The following is a 27,672-nucleotide window of genomic DNA, read 5'->3' on the forward strand; positions in this document are numbered from 1 at the left end:
ATGTCTCCACCACGCTTCACGTTCATGCTGACTTTGTGACGGAAATCTAATCTGAGTTCAATATAGTAGGAATCCACCAATTATTGAATTACCTGATGTGATATTCGTGACTTTTCCAATTATCAGTATATCTATTTTCCAACCAATTCCTGATTAAAATAGATATAAAGATGAGCTGCTTTAACTCTAATTCAGCCACTTATGTTTCTCTGTATTCGCTCTGCAGTCTTGATCAATGTTCAACCCACAACATTATCTCATTGGTTACACGCCACAAGTAATAGTTTATCAAGACTGGAGCATAAATGTCGTTCTCTTGTTGCTCTCTTTTAATTAAACATATCAAAAACATAAATTCTGACTTTTCAAGAAGTGTTGTGTTGGAATTTGTCTCAGTTTGTATTTTGAGAATTTAATTTTAACTGCTAATGTTAGTTCATTGGTTACTGGTCTCCTTGATAACTAATAATTGGTGTCAATGCTGAGAAAAAAAAGCAACAACATAAAAATAACTTATCAGTTGACCCCTACATTATACAGAAAGTATTCATATATTGTATTTGAACTGATACAACTACTCAGTTGTCAGTAGACATGGATTTTAATATTATTCACTTACTCAACAAGGTATAACTTCTGCATTCATTAGAGAAAACGTATGACAGGGATAACTAAAAACACAAATTTAAAAAAAACAAAAGTCTAAATAAGCCACAATAGCAACACAAAAGACTGTTATTGTTAGCTAACATTAGAAAATAGATGATATTTTATATTGGTTTAAAAAAAAGACACAGCTAGCTAGCTATTTAGCCAGCAATGAAAGGATGAGCTATCAGCTAGCTAACATTAGGCAGCTAGTAAATTATCATAAGTTAAGGCAGCTAGCTAATGTTAGCGTTAATCTGTGTGCATTTGACATAAGCTGATTCAAAAAACTAATTTAGATGATAAGAAAGCAAAGTGTGTAAAGACAATTTAGCTACTTACATTAACAATTAACAGACCCAATGTTGGCAGTGGGAGTTCAATTATGTCAAGGTTAAGAAATGGTACGGACCACTACAGGGGTGTCTGAAATCATCATATAAAATTATTCCAGGCGTGTATGTAAAATCTTTCTATTACCGTATCCACTGTTACAAGTAAAATGACATATAGAAATTTTTCGACCTATTGTTTTTGTCTCTCTTAGGGTCCAAGTTGTAATTTATTTAGGTCAGACCCCCCTACAAATATCAGAATCCTGCATTTACTGATGTGTGACCTAACTTTGTAACTTTGTGTAACGTAATTTTGTCTTTGTAGTGAGATTTCGTGTTAGAGTTTAGCAAAAAACAAAGAGGGGATTCAAGCTATTATCTCTAAATATTTCTAATCAAGCATTCCTGCAAATACATTTGTCATTTTTGTCCGCATGAAGCTTCACTAAATGCTAACTCTCAGCAAATATTCTTATTACTGTCAGAATCACAGTATAGGCAAATCCAGTATTCCAGTAAGTAAGTTAAACCTAAGTTAAACAGAGGTGCCCCAGCCTGCAAATCTTATTCTCCAGATGTAAGGGAACATGCTTTTTTGGTACAAGTCCATATGCTGCAAAAAAAAATCACATCATGGTTTTTATAGTTGTTTCAGTGGAAATGCAAAAATTAACACTTATTTTGTGAGCCATTTCTGTAAAAATAATCACTATAGTTTTCCCCCATATAGTTCATGCTAATAAGTGTTCATAATTAATATCCCTGTATGCAAAACATTTAACGCTCTTTCATTATTTACAAGTTCTAGTATATGTTGCCTGTAACATTCTTGTGTTAAACAGACATTAGCACACCATTAATGCCCGTAATCACAGTATCATCATTATCTTACTGTAAGTGTGACATCGTGCTGGCTTCCATTAAATTGACATCGTGACCATCATGTGAATCACGAGCTAACTGGTCAGCTCAGCAAACCGCTTAAGAAACTTCTGGTTGTGAAAGAACAGCTTATCTTTTGTTGAATATTTTAATGTAATATACATAATTTAATTGAAGATAAAAGTGAATCATAACCCAATAACTACAAAATCACCATCCCCATCTGTGCTGCCATTCAATGCTTCTCTTCACTCATTCACTCTTTCATAAGGTCATCTGTCCGTTCTGCCTTTGTTGACATGTTTTTCATGGTAATGCTTGCTGAGGATGTTTTCTCTATAAAGTGAACATACGTTTTGTTTGACCTGTAGCTTTTATTGGTGTCACCTGTTCCTTCTTGGACACGGTGCGATAAAAGTTCAGCTTTCTGTTCACTCCAATTTAATAAATTCTTCCTTTCATGGGTGTTTTTAGCATTAGGAGTGAATAAAACAATAAATCTGCAGGATTTCAAGTCTGCAGAGCGGCAAATGAACAACACGTGTGGCTTGTGGGCTTGGAGAGTGCTTTTAGGTACCGTATATCGCCTTTGCCTCCATTGCATTTTTGGGAGTTTATTTGTGTTTGTACAGTTTGCACGAGTGTGGCATGTGCAGTGTCCTTTCTGTTAGGACGGTTTAGCAGTTAGAAAGAGAACGAGACATCCAGCATTGGCTCAAGCTAGCTTTATTGCCTGTGTTGATTTGGGAGAGGCTGCACTTGTTTAATCAGAAAAGGGACACGGAAGGAGAAGAGGGAAACAACACAATAAGAAGTTGATGAAATACCAAAGCAGCAAGGATATTTAACCCTTCATATGGCTTTTCCTCTGCTGATTATACTGGTTGGTTGTTGCCTTTGATAACAGTGCTACATGCAGCAAACTACGGCTAATAGGTGTGAGCTGTGTTAACGTCTGTTTGTGACCTTGTCAGCCAGATCCCCTCAGCAGCAGTCTGTTGAATTAAGCTGATAAGGACCTGCAATAAGTGTTCCTGCCTCGGGGCATTATGTCCAGTGAGAAGCAGTTTAGATGGAGCGTCGCCGCGTTGACTTCATTGACTTCACTTGATCTCTTTAACCAGGATGTCCAAGCACATGGACACGCTGCTGAAAGGCCGAGATGACATGGTAGGCAGAGAGGCTTCGAGGTTGGGGGGTATTTAAGCAGCGTTTGGACTGTGGAGCAACACTGTAACAACAGTAATGCTAGCTGGCAACAGACCTTATGGCGGCCTTGGGGATTAGTCCAGGCTATCCCTCCCTCTCACTTCTCCTCTCTGCTGGTCAGGGGGATTTACTGACGCCTGGACCAGATGCAGCACTGAGTTGCTTTGCAGCCACACAGTCGACGGTATCGGAATGTCTGGAGCCCTCGGACCAAAGTGCTCTGTTAGTAGAAAGTTTGGATTTCATCTGACTTGATTTTCACCATGACATGAGGAAATGGTATCAGTCAGTGTGTGACCTGTGCAGGCTGATAGTGAGGCTTTGTGTCGTGTGTGTGTGGTAGCAGAGCTCTGCAAACAAGAAGCTTTCTCACGGTAGTAGTGAAGTAGCAGTAGTACAATTTAAGGGAAATTAGACAACTAGTAGTAAGAGCTGCAACGATTAGTCGATTTATTGATAAGTTGATTAGCAGAAATTAAGTTGTTGCCATTTTCTGGGCAATTTTCTTTGCTTTCCTGTGACATTTTAGTTGGATTTATTTGATTAATTATTTTCCAGACCTGGAATTCACCTGTACAGCATTTTACCAAGTGACCGCAGCTGTTACAATATTAAAAAAGGCGGAACCTACCAACTACAGATTTTTTTACGGCCTACATTTTTACTCGCCTCCCGTCTACTTAATGCAAACACAGACTGCAGTCCAACCCACTTCAGCTGAAAGGTGTCTGAATTTTTGGCACGTGACTGTTGGTCACCGTTGAGTCACTAATGGCTTCACAGTTGCGTTTAGGACCGCAGTATTGTTTGTTTTTGCTTATAACAGACTGTTTGTTTTTTGGACAATTTTAAATGTCACACACAATGAAGTGATTGTGATGAAATGTCACAGTTTTAAGCTTTGATTTCTCAATGGAATGGGATGGCGCAAATGAGTAGTTCAGAGATGGCCAGAAAGTACAAAATCCGACTCTCCTTGTTTTTATGGTTTCTGGTTCTGATGAAAGCTGTAATTTGGCCATTTTGGAAAAACAACACATCTTAGAAACCTGCTTTCGGGTTTTGGAATTCAGAGGGATGGTAATTTATTATAATTTTTTTTAGAAATTTGGAAATTACAGTTTTTAAATGAAAAATTTTCTCAAAATATCAAAACTTTTTCTTGTTATTTTGCAGACCAAATGAATAATCAAGCAAGTATTTGACCGATTAGTTACAGTAACTATTAGTTGCTGCCCTGCTGGTAATTGAAGGGTTTCTAGGTTCATCTCTGTGCCCATCGCCTCCCTAGTGGCCTTGTGTGAAGGCATGCAAAGATGTTTACACTGGAGTGCTCCCTCCAAATGTGTGTGGTTTACACTGCTGCCATACAGACAGGAGCTAGTCATCATGCACCTATGTTGATAGTAAACTGTATGTTTGTCACCCTCCACCTCTTCTGCTGCATTAGAAGTCCTTCTCCTTTCCGTTCCTTTCATTGCTGCTTTCTGACTGACAGCCATTCTCGGTGTACTATGCGAGTCTCCCTGCAGCCTCGCTGCTCAGCAGCCATCTGTTGAGGCCTCTGTGCCAGCCTCTGTGTGCCAGAGCACGGCCCCCATCCAACCCAATCTTCTACCCCAGCTGTCGGCCTTCCTCCCCCAACAAACCCCTCATTGTCGCACAGACCTCCATGCTAGCCCCCTGCACTTGCCCTGTGTAAACGAGGGACTCGCAGTTCATTTGCGTCAGAAGTAGGCGGGGGGAGTCTCCAATTAACCAGAACACTCCTCTCTCCCTCTGAACCTCAGCTTTCACCCACAGTAGCCCCTCTGTGCTTTCTTCTGTGGCCATGTATGTTTGCTGGTTGTGTGTGTGGAGCGGTGACTCCCAGGTTTCTAATGTATTAAAGAGGCTTTTATGGTGTTTTGTTGGATTAAGGGCCTCGGCCACCGATATGCGATTATGGTTTAAACAAAGATGTGACACAGATTTCTAAGCCAGTGTTTCAATATAAGACCAGACAACCAGCCTTACACTGTTGTATTTCATGTACGACCTCTACTAGATATAATGGTTACGTGTTCATGTTTTAAACGCCTTTTTATCAAGTAAAATCATTTAGACTGTCATAGCAGACACTGAGCTTGAACATATTGCCGCAGTAAAGCCTGAACTGATGTCGGATTATTCTCTTGCGTAATGCTGACATGGTGAAGCTGGTTTGCTGTTATTCTACAGATATGATAGGCCTCAGCAGATGAAATAAGTACATCTGCATTTGTGGTGCAGTTCTGTGCCGTTTTCAAAGTAGATGACAGTTGCCCAGAGTTTGACACATGCCCTGAAAGTAATCATAGTTTTCAGACTTTTAGATTATTTCTAATAATGTTATGTCCTTTTACCTGTTACTCTTTCTTTCTGCTGCACCCAACATTTTTTTCTGCTTGAATGTTCTAACAAAGACTTGCAGGCCTGATTGATTGTGACACATCAATGGACTGCAGAGTGAAGTTATTATTCGGTTGCGTTGTTGCCTTTCAGCATTGGTCTCTCATAGAAATCACTGCACTGAATTGTGACTCATGGCAGGACGGACACACAGTTTTTCAAGTCTGATTTAGCTGTGGGTGGCGTCACAGTAGTGCAGGGTAAATGCGCTGTCCAGCCGCTACTTTGATTATTATGCAACTATTATTTGTTTGTGAGTGGCTGATTTGAATCTCTGTTCTATGACCCCCAAAGACAATGTCAGTCAGCTGTGTTTGATTGTATCAAGGATGGTTGTTTGTCTGCTGTGCAAATTGTTTAAAGTTGCCACAGGATTTTTTGGGAATTATCTAAGCTGAACAGAATCAAAAAACACGATGCCACCTTCAGTATTTTCATGTATTTGAGTAGCCCTTTTTTCAAACTAACAATATTTTACTACCTTTTAAAAATGGCTTCCAAATCACAGCTTGAACCACAGCAGCTGTTGCAATACATTGTGGGAAAATGATTTGACAAAAGTGAAAGTTACAATGACACGGTGGTCTTTTGCTTTTAAACTTGTGCATCAAAGCGAGAAATTAATTTTAGCAGCTCAGTTTTTTTTTTAAAGTCACTTGGAGCTGAACAATCAGTTGAATTTTACTCAAAATAAAGTGATAGAACAGGGCTGGAAGCAGGACTGTAAAGCCAGCAGTGGCTTCATTATCTCGCTCAAGCAGGTTTTAGCAGGTGGACCCAGAGTTGAAGGACGAAGTGGTAATTTTATTGGCACAGATGGGACGTGACCGTGATGAGGACACTGTAATGTAAGATGACCATACTAAGCAGATTTTGCCTCGTGGCTGGGGCGTACTGCAGCTGAGGCTGGTTCAAAGAGGTGAATGTCTAAGAGGATACGCAGATCCATTATGCGGTTCTGTCACTCTTCCTGCTGTCGCTGAGCCACACTCGTTTTACCTGCTGGACAGGTTGCGGCTCGCTTTGTGTTCTATGGTGACTCTCATCAGCAGTGGGATGACTGGAGATGTTATCACTCGGTGTAGGGTTTGTCTCTTTTGACGTGAGCCTCCCGTAGAAAACCAAACATAAAGATTAATAGCCTCATACGCTGATTTTGTTGGTTCACATAGGTGGCACAAAAGACAGATTATCAGCACTAGATATTGAAAAACAAATTGAGTACTTATCTTAGATATTGAACCAGCAACGGAACAAAAAAATGTTCAGAGGGCGTAATCATTATTGCATACCTTTCTTTCTGTGATCACATTTCCGCGAGAAAAGTTTGGAAGCAAGGTCAGATTTGCACAAAAAGGTCTTAATTTCATTGGTATACTTTGCAATAAAATAAACATTATATCAAAAGTCACTCACCAGAATACATTACCATTATCTGGTATTTGTATCTGCACTCTTGTTTTTTTTTTTGTTTTTTTTTTTAATCAGCTATTTCTTACCAACCATTTCAGTCATAGTTCTAGAGATGTGGACACAGTTGAGATTCATTGGGATTATTGTATGCAAACTCTCAGAAGCTAAAGAGCTAAAGTGAATAATGCAAACTGGGATTTGTTTTTACTTTTGCACTGACATTGTTGCTCTTTTAGATCTTCTCAACTCTAAAACTAAGCCCTTCTTTTCTTTTATTAAGATTTATTTAGCAATTATCTGTTAACATCAATGTATACCTAAAGACAAATTTAGGAGAATGGTGCATATCTATGAAAGCACAGTCTGAACGTGTAGTAAATGCATCACAAAATTAATAGAATTCACACTGGTTTTTATTTTATTTTTAAGAATTTGTGAACAGAAACTTGAAGTTCCTTGCATTCAAATTGCTTCCAAACTTTTGGCCTGTGGTTAATCTTCATCCCAGTGTAACTTTTTTCATTTCAATCATTAAGAAATCTACCTTCAAGTTCTTCCTGAATTACTCCCTGCGTTTCTTTAGCCTAACTGTAAGGTGAGAGCCAAGAGTCCATCTGTGCAACACTGTGTACACAGTGCAGAATCATTGTTTCTCTTGTGGATTCCTGGCGTTGCAGCACAACTGGTTATCATTTGTTTAACTACCGGTCTTATTTAACATACCATGACTTATGTGCTAGTTGTTATGTCTATTCTGAGCCCTGCAACTGATTAATGTGTGGGTGGAAAATCAAGACAAGCAAGATCTAACATCCTCTTTCCTCCTCTCAGCTCAGCAGCATCAGCAAAGCCATCAATTCCACTGAGACGCCTGTGAAGGAGAAGCATGCACGACGTATCCTTAATAATGCCAAAAAACAAAGATCCAACATCAGCAGACTTCTTTCTCTGTTTGCACAAAGGCGTAGTTAAAAGCTAGACAAAGCAAAGAATGTCTTCAGTTATTCTTAAAACAGGACGGTGTTTATGCAAAACGCAAATCAGCTGTCAGACTCTTCCAACTTGAGTGGCCTGCTTGTTTGATAAAATGGAAATGTGTCAGATCAACATGAGCGTTGATCAAAAAGTTCCAGGACTGTGCATGAACTAGGTGCACATGCGACATGTGTGAGCAGTAACTGTTACTAGTCATGATGTCAGGTTAGGGTTAGGGTGCAACTCGTGTTTTATGATCACTAGTAGGTATGTATCGGTGATTTCTTCATAAAGAAAACATCACATTCTGTGTCATCAGCCACCAAGATGAGTCGAACATCATGTTGTGGATTAGGGATTAGGACAGCTAATGAGAGGTGGGTCTGCAGCTACCACAGAGAGAAAAAACAGCTTTCACAGTGGAAGAGTTCCAGTTTCCACAACCACAGAAGGCTTGTCTGAAATGCACCAGCATCAGACTTGTTTTCCTCAACATTCATGTGGTTCTGCACTGAGAATTAGTCACCCATCTAGTTCTACTGTAACTTGATGAGGTGTTTAAGGGAGTAGATTCGGTGCAAATAACCTGAACTGTGGTGGGATGGCATGTTGGTGCTGCAATGTACTGTAAGTCCAGTCAATACAACAACACAATTTTCTCTCTCCACCCTCTTTACTCGCCACGTTTGGTCTGCTGTGATTTCCTCCTCATCCCCAAAATGAAATTCAAGTTGAAGACTTGCCACTTTGACACAGTTTAAGAGACTCAGTGCTCATGGAAGATGGTGCTTGGCCTTTGATATAAGTTATGTGTAGCTCAGGTCCCGCTGCTGATAGTGCAGTGTCACTTGAAATCCTAACTGGTGACAGTTTCTGCTCGCATGTATTCTATGAACACTACATACATGCTCCCCATCTCTAAGAGTCTCTGATCTTTTGATCAACCTTTGCATTCACAGATAAGGAAATTCTATTTTGAAATCACCTCTAAAACAGACAACTATGCTATTTAACAACTGGAATGAAATAGTCAAATTTTATGCTTTGATCCAAAGCATTTTGGATGACCAAAAGAAAGCTCATTACAGTATTCTCGGCTGCTGACACAGACATGGGTGGGATTTTCTGAATCTGTCTGAGCATTAAGTCCACATACTTCTGAGATATTTCTGCAATTATGGAAAGATATTTTGGTGATGATACTAATATGTGAATACAAATTGGGTCAGCATCAGATTAGTCAGTGATAAGTGAGGAAAAAAGGTGCAAAAGCTTGTCTGAACAGTCTGCTGCAGGGTCACCAGTTGTCAGATCAATGTTTCTAAAGGTCACTCATTGGCCACTTAGTTGGTTTAGTGTTCTGCAAGGGCTGTAGTGCACATGTGCTGAATATGTGGATGCAACCTACGGTGCATTTAGGAAACTGGGTCCTTCCAACTGACAACAGTTGTGTAAATGTCAAATTATGTTTTTTGTGTCTGTGTGCACAGATGGAATTGGATTTGACAGCAGTCCCGATTTTGTTCATACTGCAATGCTTGGGTGTCAAATTACTACTCATATCAAACACAGAAAAGCAAACAGAGCTCTTGTTGATGTTTCTGAAAGGCTGCGACTTTGCACTTTTTACAGAGTGCAGCAGATACTTAGACATGTCAGTGAATATTTCTGATGTATCGAGCACAGTGGACAGATACAGTAAAGGATCTCTGGAGAAGTTAGAACTTTGTACTATATTTGGGTTCTGCTGATGAAAAACATTTTAAAATCAGGATGCCTCCAAAACCCGGCAGCAACTGCATCAGTTAAAACTCTTTTAATGATAAATTATCTGCTACAAGCTTTGCCACAAAGAAATGTGGAGTGAGTGAGTAGTAACACAAACTTTGTTGTAGGATGACATCTGATTCTCGTGGATCAAACTTCTAATCAGTAAACACTTTTACTTTAAGTGTCTAGGTTTTCTTGACTAGAGCCAATTTTGTCGACATGCTTCCACCTGCTCACTTGAATTTCTATCACAACAGTAAAGCTAAGGTCTAAATTATGAACCACAGACAGTTAAAGCAAACCCAACTCTCCAGGTTTCTAATGTTTTAACAGTATCAAAAGCTGCAGCAGGTTGAGCGTAACCAGCACAGAGACTTCTTGTCACTGTCAGCCCATAGATCGTTAATAATCCTGACGAGAGCTTTGTTTGCTCTGTGACGATGCTGGAATCTAAAGTGGAACTTTTCGATGTGTTATTTGTAGCAAGGTGGCAAAAACAGACTTCAAAGGTTTCAGGAAGTGGAGAGGATGTGATTTGCTCATAGCAATAGAGTAGTAAAAATATGTGTGGGTGGTGGTAATTATGACAGTAGTAAATGACAACTAATTTCCTTCTTCTGGGACAGACAATTGTTTTGATGTTGTTTCTATTCATCATCAAAATGTTGACACAGTTAACTGCACTCTCATATTTTAAAGTCATTGTGAGGCAGCATTTTGTAAATATGAGGGTGGAATCACCAGTAAGATCTCAGTTAGTGCCGTGAAAGTCAGATCTGTCACAGCGCTGGTTGGAACTTTGAGTGTAAAAACGAATAGATGAGCATTATTTAAGCAGGGAAATTAAATGGATTCATATGGATAGAAATATAATTAAATATGTGCATTATCTTGCAATGACAATTTCGTTGGTTCATTTCAAAACATTTATCCATAGTTATCCAGGCGGAAATGGGTGAAATGGTTTCATTGTATTGTGCCTTTTAATGCTGTCCAGCCAGAAAGAACGGCAAAGTTCTGTTATAGCTTCCTTAATGAAGACAACAGGAATCATCCTGGGGACTCACAGGGAGAAGGGAGCCTACACCTTCTGGTCCTACGCTCTGGGCTTCCCTCTGGCCAGCAGCTCCATCCTCAGCTGGAAGTTCTGCCACGTTCTGCACAAAGTCCTGCGAGACGGACATCGCAATGTAAGAGCTAATTTTCTACCTATCACACCACAAACTGCAGCCTCATGAACTGGACATTAAGCTAACGGCTTGTCCTAAAGAAAAAAGTATACAATGATTAAACAATAGGCCATTTGGTTTTGTGAGATCATATTTATTTTTAAATGCTCTGAAGAATACAGTCAGGATTGTTTCTCAGAGTGTAATAATTGAATGAAGTGTATTAAATATACACTTGATAGTACATGTGTTTACCAAAGATTGTTTCTAGAGTTGCTTATTGAAGCTGTTGCCTCCAGGTTCTACAAGACTGTATGAGACATCATGGTTCTCTAGTTGAAGTTGGGAAGCTATGGGTGAGTTCTATCATGTTTTATTCCATTTCTAAAGAGAATTTCAGCAATTCCTAACTTTATTCATGCTCTCCTCCTGCGGTTTCCAGACCCACCTCCATGATCGATATGGACAGCTAGTGGCTCTGTACACCAAGCTGCTCTGCACAAAAATGGAGTTTCATGCAAAGGTAAACACATCTTCAGTCATGTGTCACACATATCTTATGAATAACTCTAAAAAAACCTTCACACTGTGTGCAACAACTTGCACTAAACCTCATAAACTCCACCTCGCTGCAGCATTCAGAAATCCCACCGAACCTGGAGGTCACAGACGAAGTCCTGGAGCGCACAGCCGGAACAGACATAAATAATGTGTGAGTCTCAAAGTGCTGTAAAAGTAACCTTAAATTTAACCATCCACTCAACCTCAAATCACAATCATCATCAATCAGCTACTGTCATCCAACTTGTCCATAAAATGAACAGACAAGTCGGGTAGCTCTTTCATTTCACAGGGTCACATCATCTTTGTTTCTTCTCTGTCTAATGAAGGTATCAACTTCTCTCCTGCAGGTTCCAGCTCACAGTGGAGGTGTTCGATTACATGGACGCAGAGCTGCGGCTGGCCGAGACAGGTGAAAACGAAAACTCCTCCCACCTTCTCCCTATCCTACCCCTCCAAGGAAGAGAAACCTGAGCTACAGTCGAGGACTGCTGCCTGCTGACATTATCTATTTATGTACAAAAACTAAGAGCCCATCAAAAAGACTTATTGTGAGCAACTGTTAGCTTGCCTGCTTTCACGTAGACTGCACTTGGGTGTAATTTTCACTCATCCCCTCCTGTTTTGTTTTTTTTAACTGATGAGGAAATGCCTGCAATTATGAGACATTAAGTTGATTTCCTGCAGTTAAGAAGTAATGGTATGTTCCTCCCAGGCCTGTAGGGTGGAGGCCCGGGATCGCATCAACACCAAAACCAAATTTTGCAGCTGTTCTGTGAATGAATGTGGTTGTGCTCACATGTGCAGCTTCAGTCTTTTTTTTTTTTTTTTTTTTGGAGTCACAGGCACAAAAAGTCCTGACCAGTGTTTACACACTGTTACACCTCACCAGTTAGTTACATATTCAAACGTGCAACTGGTATGAATTACAGATAAACCAAAAGTTATTTTCAGTGATACTTAAATGCCCCGTCTCTGATTTTTTTTTTTTTTTCCCCCGTAGTGATCCGACAACTCAACACATCCATTGCCATCTCCACTCTCACGTCAGGCCAGTGTCGCCTGGCTCCGCTCATCCAGGTCATCCAGGACTGCAGTCACCTCTACCACTTCACTGTAAAGCTGCTGTTCAAGCTGCATGCCTGTAAGAACAGTTATTAGTCAAAATATAACATTTAACACAAGTCTTTGCCTTAGTTCCTCTCCTAATGTTTGATTATTTATGTGCATCTGACCTTCGTCTACTAATGAAAATGATTTGAACCAATTTCAGGTCTGCCTTCTGATACCTTACAAGGACACCGTGATCGTTTCCATGATCAGTTTCCACAGGTAGGTGTAAAAGCCTGAAGCTGTGAGTGAACAACAGCATCAAAGGGATTTTTTTATCTCAGGAAGCCTGCAACATAATCTCACCCCACCCAGTCACCACAGCACTTTCAACCGATGCAAATGTACCCATCGCTGCCTCCCATCCCCAACCTTCACTGTGTGTCAGTTGGCGTCGCTGTCACAGACACATTCATGATGAGTTCAGCCATCTAGAGGATTAATTTATTACAGAATTGTGTAGCTTAAATGTGCCTAATGCTTCGTGCATCTTTGTGACGCTGTTTGCCACACCTGTGATCGAATGAAGGAAAGCTACCCAAATTTACCAAAGACAATTACATAGACAAGCAAACAAAATTGAGACACGAGTTTATGTTCCATGTAATGTATTTTTTGAGCTAATAAGAGGTGAGCATTGGAGTATTTTTAACTTGTTTTTCTTTGTCCTGCAGCCTTAAAACCTTCTTCAATAAAGCCAGAGACATGCTGTACTTCAAGAGACTGATCCAGATCCCCAAGCTGCCTGATGTAAGAGCACAGAGGGATGAGGGGGGACGTGAGATGACTTCAGTGCTGAGTCACAGTGTCCATCTTGGATGTCAAAGACTTTTTCATAAGCCGGATACTGCTCGTGTTACTTACAAACTGGGGAATTGGCAGATCTTATATGTAAACAAACAGCTGTAATCTGCAGAAATTTGATGAACAAAATGCTTAAAGTTATGTAAAATATTCCACATGAATATGATGGCATGCTGTTAAAGGTTTAAGTAATACTTTCTTTTCGTTTCTCTTCTCGTCAGTCTCCACCTAACTTCCTGCATGCAGCCTCACTGGCCAAACATGTGAAGCCCGTGGTGGTCATCCCCGATGAGGACGAACCGGAGCAGCAGGACGACGATGACGATGAACCAGAGCCGCTCATCGAGGTCAGCGATGTCCCCACATCCAGCTTGCAGACACAACCACAGGTACGGTACGACAGACACAGCATACTGTCAACAGTAACTCACAAAAGTATACAGCTGTAGCATGACGTTGTGTAAACTTTTTGCTATATTTATTCATTTCTTTTTCATTTTTCCCAGCAGCTTGACATATTTGATCAGGCGTTTGGACCCCCAAATGGAGGCTTTGATGATAGGTGAGCCACTTTCACTAAAACCTGTTGGTGTTAAAATGTTTTATTTGGTTTCAGCAGTTTGTCTGTGCCAGCGCACTGTAACGGTGTGTTTTCTGTCTGTCAGGGATCTGCAGATTGAAAGTCTGAAGCGAGACCTTGAGCTGTTGAGAGCGGAGCTGGAGAGAGTCAAAGCAGAGGTATGAACTGCTGAGACTGAGTAGCCTCTTGTTTAGGCTTTAGACAGTTTTCTGTGTGTGTGTGTGAGACAGTGGAGGGCATGATTATCTATGTGCAAAGGAATCTGGGTCATGTGTTGGGCGGATGCAAATCCTACTCATGACATGTAGAATGTGGCAAGTAGCCTCTGCATGAGAGGTGACAGGAGTCCACTTGGCGTCACAGAAATGGCTTCGACTTGCAATCTTTTTGTGCTTGGCCTTCTTTCTTATTCTGTAAAAGCACGCATGAAAATAATTTGAGGGCAAAACTGGCTGGTACCAAGAGATGCACACTAAATGTTCTCGTGGAATTAAAACTTACATAACACACATTGCCACTGGTAACGGTTTTTCCTGAACTCAGATCTTTTTTTTTTCCTCCTCCTGAAGGCTCAGCGCTACATCACACAGCTCAAATCCCAGATCAACAGTTTGGAGGCAGAGCTGGAAGAACAGCGTGCGCAGAAACAACGTGCCCTTGTGGAAAATGAGCAGCTGCGTATGGAGTTGGAGGCGACCCGCCGCCGAAACTCAGAACACGAGAGCCTACAGACCACCTTCATTGAGGCAGAAAGTAAGATGTGCTGTTAACACTCTCACACAGAGAGGGCTTTAATCATGAGCCAGATACCATTCTCATGTCTCACATCTGTGCAGAAAGATCCCAGGCCACTGAGCAGCGGTACAATAAGCTGAAAGAGAAGCACACAGAGCTGGTGGCCAGCCATGCCGAACTACTGCGGAAGGTACAGATGGAGTGCAGATCAGTCCAGAGATGTTTCCTTTCAATTACATGTCTGCACCTGACTGTGAGTGGTAACACTTCATGTGCTAATGTGTTAACAGAGTGCAGACACTGTGAAGATGCTGTCAGCTACCCAGCAGACCCAGGAAGAAGTGGAGAGGACCAAACAGCAGCTGTCCTTTGAGGTGGATCGGATAAAACAGGAAGCTGACATGAAGGTTGGTGCTGTTTTGCTGTGAAAATATAGACGTCTTGTGTAGACATATATGCTTAATGCTGTTTTATTCTTTCTGCAGCTGGAAGAGCAGAAGTTTGAAATGGAGAAGCTGAAGAGAGAGCTGGAGGAGAAGCTGGCAGAAGTGATGCGCATCAAGGCGACTTTGCAGAACAGCGAGAAGGTGAGCGTGCACCTGAAATGTAGTAATGCAGCAGTAACCTTGATGATGTCCCGTTAATTCGCCTTCGGTTAGTGTTCGGAGCTATCATTGGTTCTGTGTTTGAAAGCTTGAGGCGTGCTACACATTTCTGCTTGGACTTTTCCCTCTGACACTCACAGCCATCTGGCTCTCCTGGCGTCTCTCTCTGCTCTGTGTTTTTTGCCAGACTTCGGAGCAAATGAACAGCTCAATGACAGCTCTGCAGGCAGAGAAGGAGCGCTTGATGCGATCTGTGAGTGAGAAGGAGGCGGAGCTGTCGTCTCTGCGGCAGACTGCGCAGGTGCAGCAGTCGTCACTTCAGCAGGAGCGAGAGAGAAACAGCAGGGAGCTGGGAGAGCTGCAGAGCAAACTGCAGGAGAAGGTCAGTCAGGACAGGAAAGCTCGGCTCAGCAGTGTGAGCCGGTCTCCACTCTGTAGTACTGTAGCCCTGTCTCCTTAATAAGAAAGACAGTGGGCCAACAACAAATGTGAACTATTTAGGAAATCCTGCCTTTTGTGAAGAACGTCCATGAATATTTGTATCAGTGTTACAGGAGCTGTTTCACTTTTGACCTTAGTAAGCTAATTGTGAAATTTCCGCAGTCATTAGTTTGTGTATAGGATGTGTGTATGCACAGTTTAAAGACATTTTGAGACACGTGCTTTGGTTTCCATGCTGCTTAATGACACATGACGACCATTGACTGTAACCAAATGCTTCAAGCACAGTTTTTACTTTTTGCCTTACAAAGATAGTGACAATGGAATACTATAGTCCAGCAGAATCTGGGGCTAATTACTTGAGAAAAAAATTCTCTCACGGAATGTCTCTACTGATTAATCAGGGTTAGTAGCACAATAATAACAATAAGAAGAGGATATCCTCATTAAAACAGCTCCACTTAAATGATGTCTTTTAAGAATATGGTCACTAGCTGGCTTGAAATACATCCTGCCATTTATCAGAGCCAGAAACTGTAAAAACAGAAGGAATAGTCTGATTTTTTTTTTTTTTTTTTGCTTCCCAGTGGTACTGGACCTACTCATGTGCATTCTGTTGAAACTTGATCAAATCTAAGTTGAAAATCAAGATATTTCATGAAAATGGCTTTATTCAAAATCAAAAACCATTTCCTTGAACCAGATTCTGGAACAAAATTTGAATGGTGACAAAAATTCAGTGATATCTAAAAATCTTTAAAATGACACCATTTGTCAGAGCTAGAAACTGTAAAAGCAGCTTCACCAAAATTGAGTTATTCTATCAGTTTATTCTACATGTCTCATTTGCAAATATGCCAAAAAATAAACCCTTTGCCCTACTCAGATTGTATAAAAATAATAAAAAATTGTGGGCTTCTCTGTGCAACAGTGAAGCCATTAGTGACTCAGCTTTGACCAACACAAATTCAGGGACTTTACGGCTGAATGAAAGCTAAATAAAGACCAGTATGGAATCTAATTAATAACATGAATAATAATATATCTACGGCATGTTGAGACCATTTTTCCAATACTGGCAACACATGTGGGAATAAATAATCAAATAAATTCAACTTATGGAATTGTAACTTTGCCTTACTGGACAAAACATATTTTGAGTTCTCTCTGCTTATCGTGACGAGTGGTCTGTTTTCATAGAGGCTCAGGACTTTATAAGGCAGTGGAAAATGAGCCAACAGAGAGTAAAAAAACAACACACTCAGAAAGCACTTGGGGTTCAGAAGGCTAAAGAAAGACACTTGTAAATATTGAAACAAGCTCAGTTAAGTGAGCACACAGTGAGGATATCATAACAACTCCTTTGCGGACAGATAGGATGCGTGATACAAAAATCTAGTCTATATACGTCCATATAAATACTCCTGGAATTCACACGTGCTTGCTGATTCATACTCTGTTGTGGTTGTTTACGTCTGTACATGTAGACAAGTCTGGAAGACAAGATGAAGCAGAAGCTGCTGGAGGAGCAGTTTGCTTTGCTGCAAGGAACCATAACAGAAGCTGAGAGCATCATCCAAGATGCTGCTGCCAAAGTGGACGATCCGCTTCATATCCGCTGCACCAGCTCTCCAGGTCAGACGCCTGCTCTGCACAGCAACAAACATCTGAATAATTTAATGAGAAAACGGCAACATGGAGTATTACATAGACCACCACCCTAACTAGTTGATCACATACAGTATATTATCTATTATGGAGACTCAAACGAAGCTTATTTAAATCTCCTCTCTGTCCTCCAAACACAGATTACCTCATAAGTCGGGCGGAGGCCACACTGGGCTCCATTGACAAAGTGAAAAAGGGCCACGCCGATTATCTGAGTAACATGGGAGGTAAGCTTCCTCTGCTTCTGATTTGACCCTCCTAACCTCATGACACCGTAACTGGTTTGTTATGTTGGTTATTGTGGCTTACTCTTCTCTCTCGCTTTCTGCTCTTGTAACCAGATGCTGGAGGGCTGCTGAGGGCTCTGACCCAGTTCTCCCACTTGTCTGCCGACACGATCATTAACGGCAGCGCTACTGCACACATGGCGCCCACTGACCACGCAGACCGTAAGGATGATTCTCTTACATTTAATTTCCAGTTCATTTTATTGTTTTTTTACTTAGACCCGACATCAGCATTTTTATCCAACAATGTGTTTAACTCTGCAGACACAGCATTTGAAAACTGATTTTTTATAGTTATTGAATAAAAAATCCATAAGTGTGGTTGATTCTTGGTTCTTTTAAAACCCTGCAGGGCTGACGGAGAACTGCAGAAGCTGTGCCTCTCAGATTCTGGAATACTTGAAGGACCTGAAGTCCAAGACCTCCCTCCAGAGGGCAGATCCAGCCTCTGTTCGCATTATTATTCAGAAGATCCTGCACTTGGGCCAGGTGAAAGGAAAAACTGAATTTTTGTAACCATTTCTAGCACAGTCTGTTGCTTATGGACACGACTACACACATTTAGCAGGAAAGCATGTTCATTTATACACTGCTCAAAAAATTAAGGGAACACTTTTAAAAAACATATTTCAATGTGGGGGAAAAACGAACTGGATATTAGCATTGATATGGATTGGATAATGTGTTAGGAATGAGAAGATGCCACATTGTTTGATGGAAATGAAAATTATCAACCCCCCAGGAGGACTAAATTCAAGACACCCCAAAATCAAAGTGAAAAACTGATGTGGCAGACTAGTCCATCTTGCTGAAATTCCTTGGCAGCAACTCAAAATGGTATTCAGTAGTTTGTATGGCCTCCATGTGCTTGTATGTGTGACTGACGATGCCGGGACAAGCTCTGAATGAGACGACAGATGGTGTCCTGGGGTATCTCCTCCCAGAACTGGACCAGGGCATCACTGAGCTCCTGGACAGTCTGAGGAGCAACCTGATGGTGTTGGATGGAACAAAACATAATGTTCCAAAGGTGTTCTATTGGATTCAGGTCAGGTGAGCATGGGGGCCAGCTAATGGTATCAGTTCCTTCATCCTCCAGGAACGGCATGAGTTCTCTTACCACATAAGACTGGGCATTGTCATGCACCAGAAGGAATCCAGGACCACTGCACCAATGTAGAGTCTGACAATGGGTCCAAGGATTTCATCCTGATACCTAATGGCAGTCAGAATGCCGTTGTCCAGCCTGTAGAGGTCTGTGCGTCCCTCCATGGATATGCCTCCCCACACCATCACTGACCCACCACCAAACCGGTCATGCTGAACAATGTTACAGGCAGCATAACGTTCTCCATGGCTTCTCCAGACTCTTTCATGTCTGTCACATGTGCTCAGGGTGAACCTGCTCTCATCTGTGAAAAGCACAGGGCACTAGTGGTGGACTTGCAAATTCCTGTGTTCTATGGCAAATGCCAGCCGAGCTCCACGGTGCCGGTCAGCGAGCACAGCGGGCACTAGAGGACGCTGGGCCCTCAGACCACTCTCATTAAATCTCTTTCTGATTGTTTGGTCAGAGACATTCACACCAGTGGTCTGCTGGAGGTCATTTTGTAGAGCTATTGCAGTGTTCATCCTGGTCCTCCTTGCACAAAGGAGCAGATACCTGTCCTGCTGATCGGTTGAGGATCTTCGACAGCCCTGTCAAGCTCTCCTAGACAAACTGCCTGTCTCCTGGAATCTCCTTCATGCTGTTGAGACTGTGCTGGGAGACACAGCAAACCTTCTGGCAATGGCACGCATTGATGTGCCATCCTGGAGGAGTTGGACTGTCTGTGGAACCTCTGTAGGGTCCAGGTATCGCCTCATGCTACCAGAAGTGACACTTACCCTAGCCAAATGCAAAACTAGTGAAAAACAGTCAGAAAACATTAGGAAGGAAAAAAATGTCAGTGGCCTTCACCTGTAAACTCATTCCTGTTTTAGGGGTTGTCTCATTGTTGCCCCTGTAGTGCACCTGTTGTTAATTTTATGAACACCAAAGCAGCTGAAACTGACTAAAAAGCCCCTCAGTTACTTACTTGACCAGATCGGTATTCCACATGTTTGACTGACCTGATGCAATACTTAGATTAAAAAGTGTTCCTTTAATTTTTTGAGCAGTGTATATAAACCCTATAGTACACAGAGATTATTCAAAGTGTTTTACAGGCAAAAGTAACAAAAAATATGTAAAATATCACAAATACAGCAGAATAAAATTTTATTAAATCTATGAAAAACAGACAAGTTAAATATAGTGCACACCAATTTTATAGGTTAAGTACAACTACTGGATTAAAATGGCAGAAAATAAAAATAGAAAAATAAAATCACGTAAAAAATAATATAATAAAAAGAAAGAAATCTATTCAAGTCAACAAAGGTAGAGATATGCTTATTTAAAGTACTGTCAGTGTAGACCAGACTGTCTAATACTTTAAAACAGTGCAGAAAAGAACTGCCCTCAGTTTACTCTTGGAAAATATTTGGGGAAAATCTAAGCTCCATGGGCAGCAGCATAATGACTAAACACAATTTCACTGTGACTGCTCTGAACTCTGGGCTCCACTGTGATATATTTTGGTTCCAGACCATTCAGAGACTTCACAAAAACTAAGGCCTTAAATTCAATTCTATTTTTAACTGGAACCCAGTGCAGCGATCTAAGAGTCAGTCGTGACTTCTCTCCTCTTTGTGTTTGTATTTAACTGTATTTACAGCTGTTCTGTTCATCATTTCAACTTGACATTTGCAAACTTTTTTCACCATTACTATGGTCTGCTCAGTATGAGTGACCTCATGTAGATCTGCTGAAAGACACTGATGTTTCATCACACTGTTTATTTTGCTTTTGTTTTTTTTTACATTCCTTCCACGTCTTGTTTGGAGTGAAAACATTAAGTGTTAGGAACATAATGTACGTGAGCCATCCGGCATCCACAGATGATCAGTTGAATCCCGCATTAAATTAAAGCAAGATGAACTTTCAATTTCACCACTTCATTTTTGTCTTCCAAGGAGGCCAAAAATAAGTTGCTGGAATTGAGTTTGCCTCTGACTTTGACCTCATGCCACCGGGTGCCGGATTGCTGATGTGTTTACTATTTTAGCTAACCTCTATAAAAACTATGAATCCATAGGAGGCACATCTAAATACATAATGACTTTGGAACAGTCTTTCAGTGTGTTGTGTTTGTGGTTTTATTGTATTTGAGATTTGGTTTGGATGAAGCAGGTTTCTGGTTTTTCTGCCAATTCTCCCCAGGCTTATTGTGAACATAAGGCAGCTGCTTAACACTTGATCATTGTTGGAGTTGGTACAGAAATGCAATTGTATTTCTTATCGGCTATATAAGCACCCAGACCTGTTATTTGTTTTTTTCCCATAACTAATAATTTTCCTCTTGTATCACCCAGGAGCTGCGGCCGAAAGGCATGGACATTCGTCAGGATGAGCTGGGAGATCTGGTCGACAAGGAAATGGCTGCAACATCGGCAGCTATCGAGGAGGCGGTCCGCAGGATCGATGTGAGCGATGAAGATCTTACTTTAAAAAGTTTTATATTAACCCTGTGAACCTCAAGTAGCTTCTTTTATTTTTACTTACTGTGTAAGCCCTGCATCTCTATGGTAACTGCAACGGTGACTTGCAGTTATAATGCCATAAATCATATAAAAACCAATTGAAAGTTGATTTTTTTTTAATCATTTATTTTATGAAAACCAAGGGAAAGCGGTGGTTCTGCATAGTACATATTTTACTACATTTCTTTATTCATTCATTCATTGCTACACTTTACTACGCTTCCAGATGTGCATCCTCTCTGCTCTTTGTAAACGCAGCCTGCAGTGCCGCTCACAGATCCTTGAATTTTTGTTATCTAATTGGAGGTCACTGCTGAGTCACCAGTGGCTTTATTGTTGCGCTGAGTAGCGATAAGCTACATTTTTTTCAGAATCTGGTTAGTTTAAAAGACATTTTATTGTTTTGTTTTTTTAAATTGAGGCATGTAGAATGAAGTGGTTTTCAGAAAATAGCACAATTTTAAGTTTATCTTTGCTTAATCCTCTCAAAGAAACCAAGAGTCACACATGATTAAAGGTCATCAGAAATTTAAAAGTCTGACAATCATTCTAGCTCTGATAAATGGTGTAATTTTCGTGATTTTTTTTTTTTGATAACATTCCTTTCATTTTATAAAAGGGTTTCGGGGTTCACAGGGTTGATCTCACCTCTACTGCACTGACCTCTAATATCATACAGTGTTATGATTGTAACTAATAAACATCTCACATGTTTTTGGATTTAGGAAATGATGAACCAGGCACGGAAAGACACATCAGGAATTAAACTGGAGGTCAATGAAAGGTTTGTTCAGTTTTTGGATTCCGTATATTTCAGTAAAGTTAAACACCAACTTCTAACTAAGGGCCTGTCTAATTTTTAAAATCCTTGTTTGTGGCTGAAGTGTCCTCATTAGACCAGTAAATGCTAAAATGGAGAGATGCAATATCAAAATGCATCCTCTGTCTGTGCTGGAAGTAATTTTTTTCTGTTAGTCTTTTCTTTATATTTTTCTACATTTTGTTCACTAAAGAAAAAGGTCAAAACGTATAAATAACTGTAAGTTTTATTGTTGTTAATTTCTGTTCTAATGTCGTTTGCAGAATCCTCTTTAGCTGCACAGACCTGATGAAGGTACAACACTTTGCTGTTCTACATCTTAAATTACCGTCACCCTGCATTTTTAATATACTTTCCTGTGAACATATGTTATTTTTTTTTGTCTTGTTCTGTCCTTTTTCCATCCACTCTCCCTCAGGCCATCCGCATGCTGATCATAGCATCTACAGACTTGCAAAAGGAGATTGTCGAGAGTGGGAGGGTGAGTCACACTGTTCCAGTTTTAGATCCAAAAGTGGTAGCTTGTTTTTTGTTTCTGTAATCAGAGTGGGCTGTTCTGCTCCATTCAGAAATATCTGCTAACAGCACTGATGTTTGGTTTGTTCAGGGTGCAGCCACCATTAAGGAGTTCTATGCCAGAAACTCGCGCTGGACCGAGGGTCTCATCTCTGCTGCCAAAGCTGTCGGATGGGGAGCCACGGAGATGGTGTAAGTTCTCAGTTATAAAGGGCGTTCTGCTTTATGGTCGAGTATATTATGATACTATTATGACAAACAAAAGGTCTACTGTATTTGGTAGTGAGTTCTTGGATAATATAAAATCATAAGAGATGATATCTAGGAAGACCTAATAATTTGCCACTGCAAAGTACAAACAGTACAACCAGTGCTTTGCAGTGCAAGAAAAATATTATTGCAGCAGCCAGAACTAGTTCTTTAAAGGAACATGGAAATTTTGAGTTTTTTTCAGACAACAAAAACACAGTAAATATCTATCCCTGTTTTCCCCAAATCCTTCAGTGATATTGATGTATTCCAGCCATTCAGCATTAAAACTGCAATGATTAATCAGTTAGATTTCGAACATTAAATTAAATGCCATTTACATATTTTGATAATTAACTGATTTGAGTATTTTTTTAAAGCAAAACATATAGAAATTCTGTAATTCCAGCTATTTAAATGTGAACATTTTGTGGTTTCTTGCCTACTGTATGACAGTAAACTTAAATCTTTGGGTTGTAAACAAAACTAGACATTTTAGGACATCTCTTTAGGCTTTAGGAAACACCGACTCAACATTTTTTACTATTGTAACCCTGAAAAGTTGTCTGCTCACCTCTCCAGAGCTGTGGGACAGGCGGATTACAATTCTGTAATGTTCTTGTAGTTTGCTGTCTTCTCTGCTACTACATTACCAAAACGGCACGACAGTTTTCTGTCGGCTTTTATTTCAGCGCCACACAACAACGCTGACCCGCGGTCTCACTCTCGGTGTCGCGAGTAAAAGGTCGTACCAGAAAAAAGAAGAAGAAACCGGAACTAACATCTGGGACACTGAGCATGGCAATAAGGAAACACAAAACAATTACTATCAAATAATTCAAGTAATCTATGAAATAAGATTCAAGACACAACATAAATAAACACTAAAATAATAAACAAAACAAAGTAAATGTCAATAAACATAATCATACAGAAATTCAGTGTTACAGTATTTTGTGACATTTTATAGACCAAACAACCAGTCAGTCAATTGAGCATGTTTTGAGCTAATTCTGACCCTGGCACAAAATCTAAAATTCAGATTTAAGTTAAAATGTAATTGAATCGTGCAGACCTGTTGTCTTTGGCTTTAGGTGGACTGAAGTGTTTTGGGGTTCTTTTTTAAATCATTTTCTTGCAGGGAGTCTGCAGATAAGGTGGTGCTGCACACAGGAAAATATGAGGAGCTGATTGTCTGTTCTCATGAGATCGCTGCAAGCACAGCACAGCTGGTCGCTGCCTCAAAGGTAAGATGACGTTTGTACCATTTTTTCTAGTGTAACATTAACATCTTGCAACAAACTTTAGTAGCACATTAGCTGTGTAATTAGTCTCTGTGACCGATTTTGAGGCTTTAACATCTAAACTGTGCCACCTGGTCTTAATCAGCCGCTCTCCTCCGTGTTCAGGTTAAAGCGGATCGCAGCAGTAAGAAGCTGTCAGTTCTCCAGCAGGCTTCTCGCCATGTGAATGAAATGGCAGCTAATGTGGTGGCCTCAACGAAGACGGGCCAAGAGCACCTGGAGGACAAAGGTGAGTAGGTTTGATTTGTGTATTAGACTATCACAGACTGATAGCAACTATTTAATGTTTGTGTTTTGTGCACCTGTGTTGAGCAGACACTATGGACTTCTCTGGGATGTCCCTCATCAAGCTAAGAAAAGAAGAAATGGAGTCACAGGTCAGTCATGGGTTCTCAGATTTTCTGACAGAGTTCGAACAAGTCACCGGTTAGATGCCATTACTTTGGGGAAAATTAACCAAATCTAAGCTTTAAATTGTAATTTTTCATCAAAATCTCTTTATTTTTATGTCTTGTTTAAAAAAACTTCCTAAATTAATCCATTTGATCCAACCAGAATCAGTAAAAATAATAATACTCAGTGCCACCATGAGGCCATTACTGCAAACTGGCAAAAAAATCAGGGACTTTTCTCCTGAACTAGACTGAACTGCAGGCTGTGTTTGAACAGAGCAGACAAAAGACAAATTAGAAATTTAAGTAATAAGATATTGATATCATGTTTAGCCCCCATTTTTTCCCCCAGTGTTTATGCAGCCTGTGTGCACTTCAAAAATGTTGATTCCAGGTTTTCTCAATTTTTCTATTTGTAATTTTTAAAATTTATTTTGTCAAATAAATAATGAAAGAAATGTAATTTTCATTCTTTTGGTATAACTTTGTCATACTGTACAACAGACATCTTTGAGTTCTCTCTGCTTCTAGTCATGGTTGAGCTGTTTCTGTAGAGTTTCAGGGCTTCATAGTGCAGTGAAAAATAAGGTTATAGTAAGGAACAATGTGACAGGAGAAAATAGTTCCCAGGAGCTGCTTGGAGTTCAGAGGGGTAGAGCTGTCGCCTGTAATTGTGCCTTATTTTTGATCGCATTCACTCTTTTTATTTCCTTATAATTAAATTCAGTGTAAATCTACCAGCATTATCTAAGACAGAGTTCATATGTCTTATTTGTTAGTGTTGGGTTCAGAAAGGTACATTTTTACACTGTGTGTTATACAGTTTTGATGTGATTTATTTTCAGTTTTATATAATTGATATTAAACTTCTCAAACATGACGAACTTTACTGAAGAAAGAAACTTAAATACAGACCGCAGAAAGCATTTTGACTGTGGACAACCACCTGTTTGTTTGGCCTCTCAGGTGAAGGTGCTGGAATTAGAAAGTCAATTGGAGAACGAGCGTCTGCGTTTGGGCGAGCTGAGGAAGAAACACTACGACTTGGCTGGAGTTCCTCTAGAGCAGGTTTCTGAAGGGAACGGAGAAACCTCATCGCTGGTCCATCCGGCCTCCATGTCACCGAAACCCAGCAAGCCTGCTATCATGAAGAAACCTGCACTGGCCCAAAAGCCCAACATCCCACCCAAAACTATGGTAAGATCCATGAAGACGAAAGTGTATGTTGAAGATAAGACATTAAAATGGGCCTTCTTGGTAAAACTAATCTAATCTCTGGTCTTCTTTATGTTGCAGTTTAAATAAATGCCTCAACAGAAGATGAGAATGCTTCACTACAGGAGGGCTGGATCGATTACGAGAAAACGCGCCTTTTTGTGGACACACAGTTCCTTTAAGTTGCATGCTGACAATCCTCTGTGTCATCCTGCTTCTTACTTTTCCATTCCTTTTTTTTTTTTTTTTTTGCCAAAATGGACCAGAAGCCTGTTTTTACCCTCGATGCCTACAGGGGATATGCTGTCTTCACCACTCTTTTTATTCCCAAGATAAACAAGGCGTAACCCCCATTTTTGTAATAGGTAAATTATTTACTTTTAGGCTGTTTGAGTGTATTTTTTTTCTGCATAATGACAATTTTAAATGATTACACTACTGTTCCTTTTTAGAATGCAAACCTTGATAATGACTAAAATCAACAACATATCTTGTAGTTAGTTCTGATCACGCTTTGGACAGCCTTTTGCACACTGTTTTGGATGTTTGTTACAGAGCAAATCACATTTTTTTCTTAATGTACACTGTAATCTATTTATGTTGGTGGGCACTAAACTGGGGAATCACATCGTGTGCATCCATTGCTGCAACAGTTTTACATACCTCGAGCTCTGCCTTCATGATGGACAGTGTTCCTCTTATGTGCAAAACTGCTTTTTCTCAACAGTACAAGATTGTCTCAGAGGCCTTTTTAAATGTACTATACCAATGCATCCAATAATACCTGTATGTACAGTCACAAAGTACAATTTACATCTACACTCTGTTGAATGTCCCTTTACTAGAGGAGAACCTAAATATTAGGTTAAAGTATTTAGATAGATTTAAAGCTCGCACGCAAATACTGGATGTAATTGTCCTCAATTATCAAATGCTTCTTTTAGGCTGAATTTGAAGATTTAGGGTTAGTTACTGTACAATATAAAGGTGTTCAAGTCCTCTTTGCCTCTGGGAGCTTTTCTTACAGGGTCTTAAAATGCGTCTTTTTACGTTCTGTTCTTTCCTCTGTACGAAATGTCTTTATACACTCAGATCTATTATATTTTAGTAAAGATACTGGTGGTTTCTCCTTGTACGAAGTGTAAATGTCACACAAATGAAGAATAAATGTTTGATTTAATGTGGGATTTTCTCAATTTATCCTGTTCCTTTTGAGTATTAATAATAATGATGGTGTACTTGAACCAGCTGTGTACGCGTATACAGTTATGCTGTTTGGCCCCTACTTTGTTGCCCTGCTTTGCAGTGTTTCATCTGCAGATTAACATGTGTGGTCCCCTACACAAGAGTAACTCCAGCTCCTAAAGTGTGGCCTTTCCCACCTCCAGCCACAACATATTCTAACTGGAGCGTCTCCCGGAAGATGAATATCTTCCATCGATCTGTAAGGAAATGCATTTCCTTGCATTGACGTGACAGAGACTAGCCTCTAAATTCTTTGGAATTAGCAACAATTCAAGCTGTGTTTGGAAAACAACCGTGACACAGAGCATTAGTTTGGCCTTTTAAAACCTGCCATGACAAGTGAAAAGCTGAAGCTGACAACAAAGATGTTAATTACAAAGTCCACCCTAAAACATATCGTGCTTTATTGTCTGTTGTCCTCTAAATGAGGCCATAATTTATCAATGAGCATCATGCTGTATTCAGCAAGTCTTGACACTAGCAACTGAGACCATAGACGCATTTGAAAAATATTTTGAGGTGACAGATCAAGCGAGAAGTAGGGTCATTTTCTCATTAGCAATCTTTATGCAATCAGAAAAGTTGCCCCCTGCTGGCTGTTCTGTTGGAAAGAATTCAGGTTTAAGATACTCTGGCATTGGTTTTACTTCCAGAACCAGAGACTACATTCATCTTTTAATTACAG

The 27,672-nt window shown here is 40.2% G+C and overlaps 1 protein-coding gene across 1 annotated transcript in view; it reads left to right on the forward strand.

Moving 5' to 3' along the window:
* hip1rb (huntingtin interacting protein 1 related b) overlaps positions 1 to 26,927 on the forward strand; it is a 29,483-nt gene extending 2,556 nt beyond the window's left edge. Inside the window, exons 2-32 of the mRNA XM_051950925.1 lie at positions 7,749 to 7,812; positions 10,710 to 10,852; positions 11,131 to 11,187; positions 11,274 to 11,354; positions 11,467 to 11,543; positions 11,743 to 11,804; positions 12,396 to 12,536; positions 12,666 to 12,719; positions 13,173 to 13,252; positions 13,528 to 13,695; positions 13,813 to 13,868; positions 13,972 to 14,044; positions 14,456 to 14,639; positions 14,723 to 14,811; positions 14,912 to 15,028; positions 15,107 to 15,208; positions 15,414 to 15,608; positions 17,155 to 17,302; positions 17,476 to 17,562; positions 17,677 to 17,784; positions 17,975 to 18,111; positions 21,079 to 21,189; positions 21,972 to 22,030; positions 22,330 to 22,360; positions 22,485 to 22,547; positions 22,674 to 22,774; positions 23,973 to 24,078; positions 24,241 to 24,364; positions 24,451 to 24,512; positions 25,494 to 25,724; positions 25,824 to 26,927. Of these exons, the coding sequence (XP_051806885.1) occupies positions 7,749 to 7,812; positions 10,710 to 10,852; positions 11,131 to 11,187; positions 11,274 to 11,354; positions 11,467 to 11,543; positions 11,743 to 11,804; positions 12,396 to 12,536; positions 12,666 to 12,719; positions 13,173 to 13,252; positions 13,528 to 13,695; positions 13,813 to 13,868; positions 13,972 to 14,044; positions 14,456 to 14,639; positions 14,723 to 14,811; positions 14,912 to 15,028; positions 15,107 to 15,208; positions 15,414 to 15,608; positions 17,155 to 17,302; positions 17,476 to 17,562; positions 17,677 to 17,784; positions 17,975 to 18,111; positions 21,079 to 21,189; positions 21,972 to 22,030; positions 22,330 to 22,360; positions 22,485 to 22,547; positions 22,674 to 22,774; positions 23,973 to 24,078; positions 24,241 to 24,364; positions 24,451 to 24,512; positions 25,494 to 25,724; positions 25,824 to 25,832 (3,120 nt within the window). The 3' untranslated portion in view covers positions 25,833 to 26,927. The remainder of the gene's footprint in view (positions 1 to 7,748; positions 7,813 to 10,709; positions 10,853 to 11,130; positions 11,188 to 11,273; positions 11,355 to 11,466; positions 11,544 to 11,742; positions 11,805 to 12,395; positions 12,537 to 12,665; positions 12,720 to 13,172; positions 13,253 to 13,527; positions 13,696 to 13,812; positions 13,869 to 13,971; positions 14,045 to 14,455; positions 14,640 to 14,722; positions 14,812 to 14,911; positions 15,029 to 15,106; positions 15,209 to 15,413; positions 15,609 to 17,154; positions 17,303 to 17,475; positions 17,563 to 17,676; positions 17,785 to 17,974; positions 18,112 to 21,078; positions 21,190 to 21,971; positions 22,031 to 22,329; positions 22,361 to 22,484; positions 22,548 to 22,673; positions 22,775 to 23,972; positions 24,079 to 24,240; positions 24,365 to 24,450; positions 24,513 to 25,493; positions 25,725 to 25,823) is intronic.
* The last annotated feature ends 745 nt before the right edge of the window (positions 26,928 to 27,672 follow it).

This window comes from Acanthochromis polyacanthus, chromosome 7 (assembly GCF_021347895.1).
Source record: "Acanthochromis polyacanthus isolate Apoly-LR-REF ecotype Palm Island chromosome 7, KAUST_Apoly_ChrSc, whole genome shotgun sequence".
In the NCBI taxonomy this organism is placed as follows: Eukaryota; Metazoa; Chordata; class Actinopteri; family Pomacentridae; genus Acanthochromis; species Acanthochromis polyacanthus.